General features: G+C 55.7%; 1 protein-coding gene across 4 annotated transcripts in view; it reads right to left on the bottom strand.

Moving 5' to 3' along the window:
- The window catches only part of TNFRSF1B (TNF receptor superfamily member 1B), a 46600-nt gene that overhangs the window by 18822 nt on the left and 15371 nt on the right, over positions 1–12407 (bottom strand). For 3 of the 4 annotated variants that reach the window (XM_017957266.3, XM_009195383.2, XM_003891130.3), the window contains exons 2-8: positions 6228–6327; positions 4066–4194; positions 3139–3288; positions 2573–2666; positions 2003–2238; positions 1081–1158; positions 499–533 (exon numbers count right to left, since the gene is read on the bottom strand). In XM_017957266.3, coding sequence (XP_017812755.1) covers positions 499–533; positions 1081–1158; positions 2003–2238; positions 2573–2666; positions 3139–3288; positions 4066–4194; positions 6228–6327 — 822 coding nt within the window. Of the gene's footprint in view, positions 1–498; positions 534–1080; positions 1159–2002; positions 2239–2572; positions 2667–3138; positions 3289–4065; positions 4195–6227; positions 6328–9108; positions 9244–12407 lie in introns of those variants that run through there. The other variant, XM_031664489.1, reaches the window with a different exon arrangement.

The following is a 12407-nucleotide window of genomic DNA, read 5'->3' as shown; positions in this document are numbered from 1 at the left end:
GGAGATCTCGCCACTGCACTCCTGCCTGAGTGACAGAGCGAGACTCCGCCTCAAAAAAAAAAAAGAAAAAGAAAACCACTGCTCTCTGAGAAAGTGCTCTGTAAACACAATGGAGGCACTGAGAAACATCATTGTCAGCTGACCGAATGGCACCACCCTGCAAGCTGGATCGAGCAGACACAACCCCCATTTCATAGTAAGGAAGTGGCCATAGAGAAATTTCACATCTGCCCAAGGTTGCGCTGTGGGTCCACGACCACGTGCCTGCCATGAACGCCACGAAGGCCTCTGCTCTCTGCCGGGGCATTTCACACTCACAGCCTCTGTTAGCCCATGGAGGGTTGCCTGACTCCCCGGCCTTTCCTCCACCTCCCAGAGCTCTGCACACCTCCTGACACTGGACAGACGACCACAGAATTCACTGCTTCCTCTGTGACAGCCCAGCCCGCCAGGAAGGAGACCCAGGGAAGAGGGGGAGAGGGCAGTGGAGACACTCACCACCTTGGCTTCTCTCTGCAGGCACAAGGGCTTCTCTATAAAGAAGAGAGGGGACAAGTAAGGGAGAGTGACTTCCTCAGGCACATCTGTCCTAAGTAGGAGGGCAGTGTGGGGCCCAATAGAAACAGCAGAGAGGCCCAGCCTGCAAGGAGCAATTGCCTACCAGACAAGGTCCACAGAAGCCCCACCCAACTCTACCTGCCACCACCCCAACCATTCTCCAGTCCCCCATCTGTGCCATCCACGCCTCCACTGAGGATGCGCGTCCTTCCCTGATAGACTCTGCCCATCAAGATCTTACCCACCTCAGAGACCAGCTGCTGCAGGAAGCCTGAATCCCCCAGGCTTCCTGGATAGGAATCCTGAACTCCTACCCTTTGGAAAACCTTGATCACCTCTTGCCTTTTAGTAATTAAGTTAGCAGAGGTGCCTTCGCCCCAGGTCCTAAGCTCCTACGGAACAAGGACCCCCATATCCAGTTCTGTCTGACCCCTAAGGCTGTGCCCGGTGCTGGACTCACAGGAGGCACCCCACAAAAGCTTCCTGAACAAGTGGATGAAGGAAGGAAGGATAGACTCTTACTTTTCACCTGGGTCATGATGACACAGTTCACCACTCCTATTATTAGTAGACCCAAGGCTGTCACGCCCACAATCAGTCCTAGAAAGAAAAGAGAAGCTCAGACAGCCACAGAAAACAAACTCAAATGTACCAGGGGCCAGCCAGGCAAGCCAGGGACCCAAGGTGCTTCGGGTCATTGCAAGTGAGGGGCGAGTCTAGGCCGGAGGTTCTCAAATCCAATTATAAAGCAATCACGTCTGTGGGCCTCATTCAGCCTAAGGGCCACCAGTTTGAGACCCCTGGCCTGACGCAGTTCTAGCCCCAGAATGGAAGCCCCAGAGGTGATCTGGCCCAGCCCACTGTCTTCTCAGCCTAATGGGCTCATCAGAAACAGCAGCAAGGAGACCATCTGCATATTCAGGTGAATTGCTGACCCCATCTCTCCCCTATCCAGGGATTTTGTTTTGTTTTGAGATAGGGCCTCACTCATCGCCCAGGCTGGAGTGCAGTGGCATGATCATAGCTCAATGCAGCCTCAAATTCCAGGGCTCATGTGATCCTCCCGCCTCAGCCTCCTGAGTAGCTGGGACAACAGGCACCATCCCACCCAACTAATTGTTTAATTTGTTTATAGAGATGGAGTCTCACTATGTTACCCAGGCTGATCTCGAACTCTTAGCCTCAAGCAATCCTCCTGCCTCCTTGGCCTCCCGAAGCACTGGGATTACAGGCGTGAGCCACTGCATCCGGCCCACCCACTTAGGGCTTTTGATTGATAGCACCAGGTGTGGGGAGAAAGCAGTCCCACTGCCACCTGTATCCCAGGACAGGCACAGGGTCCGGCCCACCGTGGGCTCTCAGTAAAACTATGGGAGCGGGAGAAAGACAGACAGAAAGACAGGCAGACAGAAGGAGTGAATGAATGAGCCTTCTTGTGACTTACCGACTGGAAGAACGATGTCGCCAGTGCTCCCTTCAGCTGGGGGGCTGGGGCCCACCGGGAACAGGAAGGAGGTGCCAGGAGCGGTGCTGGGTGCTGGAGTTGGCTGCGTGTGCTGGGATCGTGTGGACACTGGCTGGGGTAAGTGTACTGCCCCTGGGGCCATGCTCCGGGTGGGGGACGTGGACGTGCAGACTGCATCCATGCTTGCATTCCCAGGGATGGCCACCACGTTACAGCTGGAGGAGGAGGACGCTTGGTCAGTAGGCAGCAGAGGACAGAGTGGCTGCGGTGGTTGGGATCATTCACGGGTCCCAGCAGGCAGGATAGGAGAGTGACGATGTGTGCCCTGAGGACCACCCCCTCCTGTCCATCCCCCACCTCCCCGTGCACCCACCCAGTCCTGCCTTCCAGGGCAAGGTCCTGCCCACCATGCTATTTATCCTGGGACCCACCCTCAGATAAAACAATCTGGACAGTGGTGGCTGGTGAGCTACTCTGTGTCCTGGACCCACAGTCACCCAGGGACAGCCCCTCCCTGCTCCTCCAGAACCAAAGAACTCAGCTACTCACATCTGGTGGGGCCTGCAAATATCCGTGGATGAAGTCGTGTTGGAGAATGTCCCCGGGGCGCAAGGCTTGCACACCACGTCAGATGTTTCAGTCCCTTCAGGGAACAATCCGAACTTGTCAACCACTCAAACACTCTGTGGGACAGCTGGGCCTTGGCACTAGATCCCTAGGAGTAGTCTGAGGGGCCCAAGAACCTCTGTCTGTACCTCCATCCCTCAAACACACACATACACACACAGATGCCTGTACACACATGCACACGATTGGGCTGTAGAGTTATGTGAGTTCATCTTCTTGTACCATCACATAACTTTCCTAGCTTAGGGCTCGATCTGATCCATCTCTGGGTCCTCTGGTTCCAGTACATAAGACGTGCCTAATAAGGAGTGCCGGCAGGAAGAATAAAAGGTGGACAGGTGGACAGATGGATGGGTAGCAAGCACCTGGCCACCACTAACGGTGTTCCCAGCTGGACTACTTAATGGGTTAATGCCCGTGACACTGCAGGGATGTCTACAAAGGAGAGGCCCAAGGGCGTCCCCAAAGACCTGAGCCCCACCCCATACCTGGTCTGGCTACGCCGAAGCCCGGACGGCACTTGCGCAGCTGCGCGCACAGCCGGCACCCCTCCTGCTTGCTCAGCGCGCAGTACCAGCCGGGCCTGCAGGTGCAGATGCGGTTCTGTTCCCGAGTACAGGCTTGAGTTTCCACCTGGTCTAGAGCAGCGAGAGGGCAGCACACGGTCACGCCTGACTCCGCCACACCCACACTGCCCTCCCAGCCAGCCCAGCACTCCCAGACAGCTCTGATCTCCAGGAGGCTGATGGACCGCCTCAGCATGGGGTACACACAACACTGGGTAGAGTCCCGGAGCAGGACCTGCAGTCCCGCTACTCCCCGCAGTCCCGCTACTCCCCGCAGTCCCACTCCTTCCCCGCAGTCCCGCTCCTCCCCCGCAGTCCCGCTCCTCCCCGGCAGTCCTGCTCCTCCCCCGCAGTCCCGCAATCCCGCTCCTCCCCCGCAGTCTCGCTCCTCCCCCGCAGTCCTGCAGTCCCGCTCCTCCCCCGCAGTCCCGCTCCTCCCCCGCAGTCCCGCAATCCCGCTCCTCCCCCGCAATCCCGCTCCTCCCCCGCAATCCCGCTCCTCCCTCGCAATCCCGCTCCTCCCTGAAGTCCCGCTCCTCCCGGCAGTTTCGCTCCTTCCAGCAGTCCTGCTCCTCGCAGCACGAGCATGCGCGCCACTCTCCCACACACCACCTCCTCAACCCTCACGTGGGCACAGTTCTCCCACCGCCTGCCCCGTAGGGCTGTGAAGAGGCTTTGGTGAGACAGAGGAGGAAAATGCCAGTGCTAAGGGTAAACAGTTGCACCTGTGCCACTTCCAACAACCAGCCTGGGGTAACTCCAGACAGCTGGAAGCCAACGAGGCTGGCGTAGCGGGGGGATGTTGGAGGCAGGGGTGTGAGGGCCCCCCCTTTCTCTGAACCTACTCACCAGAGCTACAGCGGGAGCCGCAACTCAAGCACTCGGGAACCCAGTTCCAGAGCTGGGTGTATGTGCTGGCCTCACAGGAGTCACACACGGTGTCTGAGGTCTTGGTACAGAAGACTTTTGCATGTTGGCCTGAGGAAGCAAGGGCCAGAGGTCTCAGCCGGGCGGGGCTTCTGCCAGGACCCTGGGCTCATCCACTGTTCCCACAAAGTCCAGAGTTCTAAAGCCCAGGTGGGAAGGCTATTCTGTGGAGTTCCAATTCCTCAGAGTCATCTCCCATCTAGTATTGTACCAGCTATCACGCCATTTCTGAACCCCTTCTGCTCAAAAATAAATTCCTGTCTGCTCTTTCCAGATGCTTGAACCTCCACCTCTGGAGACCTATTATCAGTCAATCACACTTTAGTAAGAACTAGCCTGCCAGTTTCTTCCTTCTTGATAGATGGCTAACATTCTCCAGCTAGGGGCATGAATGACAGAGGGAACAGGTAGTAAGAATGTAGTCCCTGGTATCCTATCAAGGACAAGGGCATGGGCCTGGAGAGCAGGTATGCCAGGGACGGGGAACACCGATGGAAACCTTTAAAAAAAGGTTGACTCAGTAACTTTTTTTGAGACAGAATCTCGCTCTGTGGCCCAGGCTAGAGTGCAGTGGCACAATCTCGGCTCACTGCAACCTCTGCCTCTCAGGTTCAAGCAATTCTCATGCCTTAGCTTCTCAAGTAGCTGAGATTACTGGCGCCTGCCACTATGCCCAGCTATTTTTTGTATTTTTAGTAGAGACGGGGTTTCACCATGTTGGCCAGGCTGGTCTTAAATTCCTAGCCTCAGGTGATCCACACACCTAGGCCTCTCTAGTAACTTCTTAAAGAGATCCTTCCAGTTAATAAAAGAAAGAAGAGAGTCACTTTCCCTGGGGTGTCTTAAAATGGCTAGGGATGGTGACAGGTACTCATATGCCCACCTACATCTCAAGGTAACGGCTCAAAGCCCTCCACTGGCTCCCAGACAGAATAAAATCTAAACTCCTTACCATGGTCCCTGCTCACTCCTTCCTCCTCCTCCCCAACCGTACTCGCCTTCGCTCATCCTGGGCCACACACGCTGACCCTACTATTCCTTCAGCTCACCAAACAGGCTCCGACTTCAAGCCTTCGCACGTGCTGTTGCTTCCTCCTGGCACACTGTTCCCTGTACACGCGCGTGATCTGCTCCCTCACCTCCTGCAGGCCTCTGCCCAAATGTCACCTCCACAGAGAGACCTTCCCAGACCACCCTGTGTAGAACAGGATGTCCTGCTCTGTCTCCCCCAGCTTACCTGACCTTGTCTTTCTACAGCACTTAGACAGGACCACACGTCTCCTAATTTATCTGTCTGCACCACATTAAAATGCAGACTCCACGAGGGCAAGGATTTTGTCTGCCCTGCTCTCTGTGTATTCGCAGCACTTAGAACACACAGCAGGTACCTTATAAACATGACATGAATGAATACAGACACAAATGAATAGATGGAGGGCACCGGGAGTCAGGCTACCTGGCTCTACCAACTGTGGCTGGGCCTCAGGTCTACCATCTGTGAAATGGGTAAGCATTCACAGAGTCAGTCAAATATGCACTGAGTGCCTACATGGCATTGTGCCATGTGCTGGGGATTCAGCAGAAAACAAGCCCCAGTCCCTGCCTTGGAGGAGCACACAGTGGAAGCAACAAGAAGAGGGATCGGGCTCTAATCACACAGCGAGGAAAGAGCTGCCATGGGAACATCAGGGGCCAGTGAGAGCTCAAAGGAGGCAGCACTTGTCTTTCAAGCTGAGTGCTGCCTCCTCCAGGTAGCCCTCCCTGACTCCCCCAGGAGCTAATTTAGGCTCCTCCTCCCCCTCCTCCTCCGGCTGGGCAGTGTGGGGCAGACAGGCTTCCTGGAAGAGGGGATATCTTCAGCTGAGGTCTAAAGGGCAAGTCAGAGTTAATCAGGGAAAGGGAGTTGGGAAGTGTGGCAGGAAGAAGGAACAGCATGTTCACAGGCCCAGAAGCAACAGGGAGCATGGGCCGGTGCATAGAACCAGGAGTTCAGTAAGAATCAAGGGCCATGCCCCTGTGCCCCAGCCCCTGCACACACACGCTCTCCCAGGGCATGGGCCCCGAGCCCCCGCGGCTGCCCTCACCCGGCGGACACTTGCTGCAGCACATCTGAGCTGTCTGGTCATAGTATTCTCTGAGCCGGCATGTGCCCCCGGGCTCCGGGGCGTAGGGTGTAAATGTCACCTGGAAGGAAGAAGGGAAAACTGCCATCAACAGGGCCGCCCTGGGTTCTGCCATGCCTGATGCCCAGGTCTCCACCCTGCAAATGTTTGGCCCTCCCCCTGCCAGGCGGCACTGATGATGGATGGGGAGGTTCCTCCCCCTGGAGCAGGGTACAGGAAGGGGAGCTCGTGCCTTCTTTTACCTCTCCTGCCTCCCCACCTTGGTGTATCCTACTGTCTGCAGGCAGAAGCACGGAGTCTGCTGGCCAGAGGGCAGGGCTGCCTTTAGGCCTTCTCCAGTGCTGGGTGACCCCTAACTCTACCTGGGACAGATATCCAGAAGATGGTGGCCTTGGTCACAGAGAACCAGGGTTCTCAGCACAAAGCTGCCCTCCACCAAGGATACCTCTCCCTCCCTCCGGCACTGGAAACATCCCTTGGTCTTTCAAGATGCGTGCTGCCTCCTCCGAGAAGCCCTTCCTGACTGCCGGAGGTTAATTCAAGCTCCTCCTCCTCCTCCGGGCTCTCTCTAAACATGGAATATGACCCCTCTTAACAGTCATCTCATTGTTCTGGAATGGTTACTTGCTTGTCCTTCCGCCCACTGTGGGTATGTATGCCCACACCTGTGTACACACACACACTCATGTCATGCAGACAGCAGAGGTGGCAGCCTTGTCATCTCTAGACCCTCAATCTCTCACATGGGACCCACCGCAGAGCCAGTACTCATCAGCCGAATGTTGGTTGATGACCATGACAATCGTTGCCATTTCTGAAGCACCGCCTAGGTACCAGGCACTGTTCTAAGCGTTTTCACTGCTCGAGTTGGTGGGTGCTGTTGTACCCCACTCAGACCCCTGCTGCCAGCAGGGCACCTCTCCCCCAGCTGCCGTGGGTGTTGGCTGATAATGAATGCCCCACAGCCTCAAGGCGGGACCCACCCTGGTACAATTCATGGTCCAGAGCCACCTCCGTGGTGTCAGGCTGAAGCCGGTGAACACGTCCCTGCTAGGCCCCCTCCCCTGCCCTGTCCTGCCTGCTTCTCCTGGGAGCCCTCCCTAGTAAATCACTTTCACAAAGATCCCTGCCTCAAGCTCTGCTTCTAGAAGAGCCTACCTGAGACAGGTGTGTGGTCTCAACAAGACTTCCCAACCACCCAGAGAAGACGGAGACAGTTTCCCTACTGCAGCCATGTTATAGAACAGGAAACCGAGGCCTGAGAGGGCAGGTCACCTGCCCAAGGTCCCAGACCCAGTAGGTGACAGAGAAGGGTTTGGACCTGGGTCCCATCTGACTTCACAGCTCACAATCTCAACCACTGAGCTGGATGCCTCCAGGAAGAGATGAACAACGTAATGAATGGAAAAAGAGAGGGGGCTGGGTGTGAGGCCGAAGCACGCAGATCACTTGAGGTCAGGAGTTCGCGACCAGCCTGGTCAACATGGCAAAACCCTGTCTCTACTAAAAATACAAAATGATCCCAGCGTGGTGGCACGTGCCTGTAATCCCAGCTCCTCTGGAGGCTGAGGCTAGTTGACAAAGCGAAACTCCACCTCAAAAAAAAAAAAAAGAGGGGAGAAAAGAGAAAAGCAAAGCCACCCAGAGAAGCTGCAGCCCTGGACAGAGGGGCAGACACAGAGCCCTCCTCCGTCAGGTCTCTGAGTGACCCTCCAGGAGTGCAGAACTGCGGCACTGTCACCACTGTGCCTTCCCAGGACCCCTGGGAGCAAGCCCCTGAGTGCTGCCCTCTCTCCTGAAAGATTGAGGTTGGCAGTCCGGGTTTTCAGGGACAAGCACTAATTAGCCACCTCTACCAGGCTGAGAGCAAGCTCAAAATGGAGACAGTCACGTGTAGGCAAACGTGGGTGTGAACACATCTGTACAAGCACAGAGGGTGTACACACAAGCCCCAAGTCCTTCAGGGGCCCCCACAGATGCGTCACCTGGAAGTGACCAAAGGGCAGTTCTAGGAGGTCAGAGCCAGGGCTGGCGCCTTCCCCACTGTATTACCAGCGGCAGTCATGTGGCCAGTACAAGATGGAGATCCATAACCTTTAGTGAACGAGTGATGGGGCCTCTCCATAGATAAGGATACAGGGAGTCAGAAAGAACTGGTTTCAAATCCTCACTCCACCACTTAGTGGCTGTGTGGCCTTAGGCAAGTGCCTTAACCTCTCTGGACTCCAGTACCTAACATAGAGGAGCAGAGGAGATACTAAAAATATTTCATGAACCAGCACAACGTGGGCACGGACCTATCCTGGACTTTAGCTGTCAGTAAGCCAGTCAGAGCAGACAGCAGCCGGGACACCCAGCACCACTGGGCCAGTGCAGACCTGGCCAAATGTCTACCAGCCAAGGTGGCAGGTGGATTCAGTGTGCCTCTTCCTCCCCTTCCTCCCAGCACTGCCTGGGAGTCAGGACCGTCCGGAGTCAGGGGCTGCTGAGCCCTTGGCTGCGCCTGTAGCGAGTGACAAGCAGGCCTAGAAACCCAGCTGTCTCCCACCCCGGCCTGGCAGGCAGCGCCAGCCTACCCTGGCTGCACCCCTCGGTGCCAACAGCTGGAACCCCTCAGTGGGAACAACCCAGAGGAGCTGGGGCTTCCTGCGCGGAGCAATCTGCCATTCTTCTGACCCCCAGGCCTTTGCCCCAGCTGACTTCTGTGCCTGGAACGGTCTGGTGCTTCCTATAACAAATTCCATGTGTCCCTTAAGAGCCCTGCTCAGGCAGCAGCCTCCCTCCTGAAGGCTTCCTGCCTGCACCCCACCCTGAATGAGTCACTCAGGCCCACAGTCCCCACCTTCCTCCCTCACGGCTCTCAGCTGACAGCACTGCTGTGAGGTTACCCGGTGATTCTCATGCTCCTTTGCAGAACACGCTCCCGGTTCTCATGCTCCTTTGCAGAACACGCTCCCCGGTGATTCTCATGCTCCTTTGCAGAACACGCTCTGATTATGTGGCCCCCTGGATTGAGCAAGGTGACCTGGGGGAGGGGTGGCGGAGGGGCTCATGGCCAAGATCCGGCATCCAAAGGCTCTGGGAGCCCCTAACCCAGAGAAATGGCAGCTCTGCAGCTCCCTCTGCACAAGCCATTCCATCGAATGCTAACTGTGGCAGAGGGTCTGCCTGGCCCTCAGCAAACCCCCAAACTGCCTTCCCTGAAGGCTATTGCTGGGCACTTCCCCAAGGGCAGGGGCTATGCCTCTGCCCTCTGACTGAATGGCCTCCCAGACGCAGCTGCCTCTTCCCTCAGATCACATCCCCCAGGCACGGAGGGGCTGCACCTCTTCCCTGGCAGCCCCCCACGCCGCACAGTGGCCAGCACAGGTCTCGTGGGAATCCTGCATCCCGCAGGCTGGCTTCATCCCCACGAGTGTCCTTGGGGTAACCAGGGGAGCCCCTCACTCCTTCAGGGCCTGAGAACCACATGGCCAGGGCGGCTCCAGGCAGCAGCAAGAAATCCCACCCTGGCTGGGGAAGGGTTTCCTGTCAGGGCTCAAAGGGCCTGATGGGAAAGAGCCCTGCGGTGGCCAAGTTTGGGCTCTTGAGAGCTGCCACGGACAAGGGCTTCTGGCCACTAACGATAGGCAGCTGGACTCCCATGGCCCCCCAGCTGGCTGAGTGGTGACCTCCCACCTCCTCCCCTCCAGGTTCCTCTCTTGTCTGAGGCTTTGCTGTGAGTGACCGTCCCTGGACTTCCTCCCTGGCTCTGTGTGGCTCCAGGCCCCCATAGCTGGCAGAGGGCGCAGGACTTCCTTCCCGGCTCTGTGAGGCTCCAGCCCCCCATAGCTGGCAGAAGGGGTCAGCTCCCTTGAGCAATCTCAGGCCTGTTTATCCTCTTGGACAGAAAAAAAAAAAAAAAAAAACCCACAGCCTTGTCATGGCTAAACAATGAGGAACAGAAAGCCCCTTGGCAAAGCAGAACAAAAGGTCACTCCCTCCACAGCAGCAGTCCCCAGGAGCAGGGGGCTGGGCCCAAACCACAGCCCTGGGAGCCGGCCTCTGGTCAACACAGGGGCCCCCTTGGAGGTCCCCAAAACATGGCAAGCATTCTCTAGGAAATGCGGGGCTATGGAAGCTTCCAGTTCCTTTGCTTTGGGTTGGGGAGGCTCCATTCACACCCCACTCACCCCAAAGGGGATCTTCAACATGTTAAAATGAGGAAATAAGTTGGATAGTACTTGATTCAGTCAGCGTGTTTAGCAAACTACAATCGTCCAAAATATGGGGGGCTCGAGTGAAAACCTGAAAATCACTGATGAGGGTTAACTGGCCATTTATTTAACAGGCAGGAAATCTGAGACCCAGTGGTGAGGGAATTGGAGAGGATGGATGGATGGATGGATGGATGGATGGATGGATGGATGGATGGATGGATGGATGGATGGATGGATAGATAGATAAAATAGATAAGAGATAGATAGATAAAATAGACAGATAAGAGATAGACAGATAAAATAGACAGATAAGAGATAGATAGACAGATCGATAAAATAGATAAGAGATAGGTAGATAGATAAAATAGATAAGAGATAGAATAGACAGATAAGATAGACAGATAAAACAGACAGATAGATTAGATAGATGATAGAGATAATAGAAAGTAAATACAAGATAAATAGGAGAGAGAGACAGACAGAGACAGAGAAAGAGAGAGAGAGAATAGATAAAAGGAAGGAAAAAAGAAAACTGCACCTAAATCTAACATCCAATTGGTGAGGCAGGTCTGACTGTGCCCATTGCACAGATGAGACAACAGAGATGGAAAAAGGCAAAGCCACCTCCCCTGGTCTCCCAGAGACTTTGGGTCATGCCAGGGCCAGGATGGTGGCAAGTGGAGAGAGGACTATAGATAAGAAGCTTGTCAGGGCCCACCCACAGGCTCTGAACCATCTCCCATCTGGGTCCACAGCTCCCATTTCCCCCCCTCCAGATTGGGCTCCCTCCTCTAAGACAGGTAGAACCTGCAGTTAGCAGTAGCTCATCGGTTCCAGGCAACTCTGCGTGTTAGACCCACTGTCTGGTCTTCTCACTGACATTCACAGGTGCTCAGGGAGACAAAGCAGCGTGCCCGAGGCTATGGCAGGAGAGCTGCAATCCTTGCCACCCCCAGTCCTGCCTCCCTTCTCTTGGGGCCCAGAGAGCTTCCCTTCCCCCTCAACATAGACACAGACCCAAGACTCCAAGGGCCCCGGAGCTGAATGGCCCAACCTCAGCAGCTCCTCCCACCATGCAGCCTCCATCCCAGATGGGAGCTGTCTCTGTCACCCAGGGGTTAGACTCCCACCCTGTTGCTCCTCCAGGTCTCGGCTTTGGCCCTCTGGGGAGGAAGGAAAACAACGGGATATTTGTTAAGCACCTACTATGTGCCAGGCCAGATGGCAGGCACTATATAAAATCCCAGTTCCACCCTAAAAAGCAGGTGTGCATGGGCCCATTTCACAGCTCAGGGAGATCAAGTCACTTGTCCATGGTCCATGGAGAAAGTCAGGGGCAAAGGTGAAAGCAGTGATTCATTCATTCATTCATTCATTCATTCATTCATTCAACAGACGTGCTGAGCACCCAGGGTTGTAGGTGCTGGGTAAACAGTAGCATTGAACAAATCAAATCCCTGCCCCTGGGGAAGCTGCCATCTTAGCTGGGGAGACACATGCACATTCAATAGAGAATTCAAGGTGGTGATAAGAGCTAAGGAAAAGGGTGACACGAGGTGCGGGGCCGGGGCGACGGGGAGATGCCCTTGGCACACTCAGTGCATGGCCAGGAGGTCAGGGCAGTGGGCCCAGAGCGAGTGGGTGAGGGTGAGGATGAAGGCTGCAGCAGAGCATCTACTAGAAGCCTACTTCATGACAGTCATCGGAAGGGCTGTCCCGGCATCATGGCCTCTCTGAATCCTTCCCTGGTCCCCCTGAGGCCAGTCCTATTATTATTCCCAAGTTACAGATGAAGAAACAGCCTCAAAGAGGCCTCCTCACCTCCAGCCCTGCATCTTCTCCCTGGCCAGGAAGACTGGGTTTCAACCCCCAGGCCCGCCCCTACCCCAAAGATCCTCTGTGTCCTCACTCAAGTGTCCCCTCTGCTGTGGGCAGTAACCAG

The sequence above is a fragment of the Papio anubis genome, chromosome 1 (genome assembly GCF_008728515.1).
Source record: "Papio anubis isolate 15944 chromosome 1, Panubis1.0, whole genome shotgun sequence".
In the NCBI taxonomy this organism is placed as follows: Eukaryota; Metazoa; Chordata; class Mammalia; order Primates; family Cercopithecidae; genus Papio; species Papio anubis.
The sequence above is the reverse complement of the archived record's forward strand: the minus strand, read 5'-3'. Positions and strand labels throughout refer to the sequence as shown.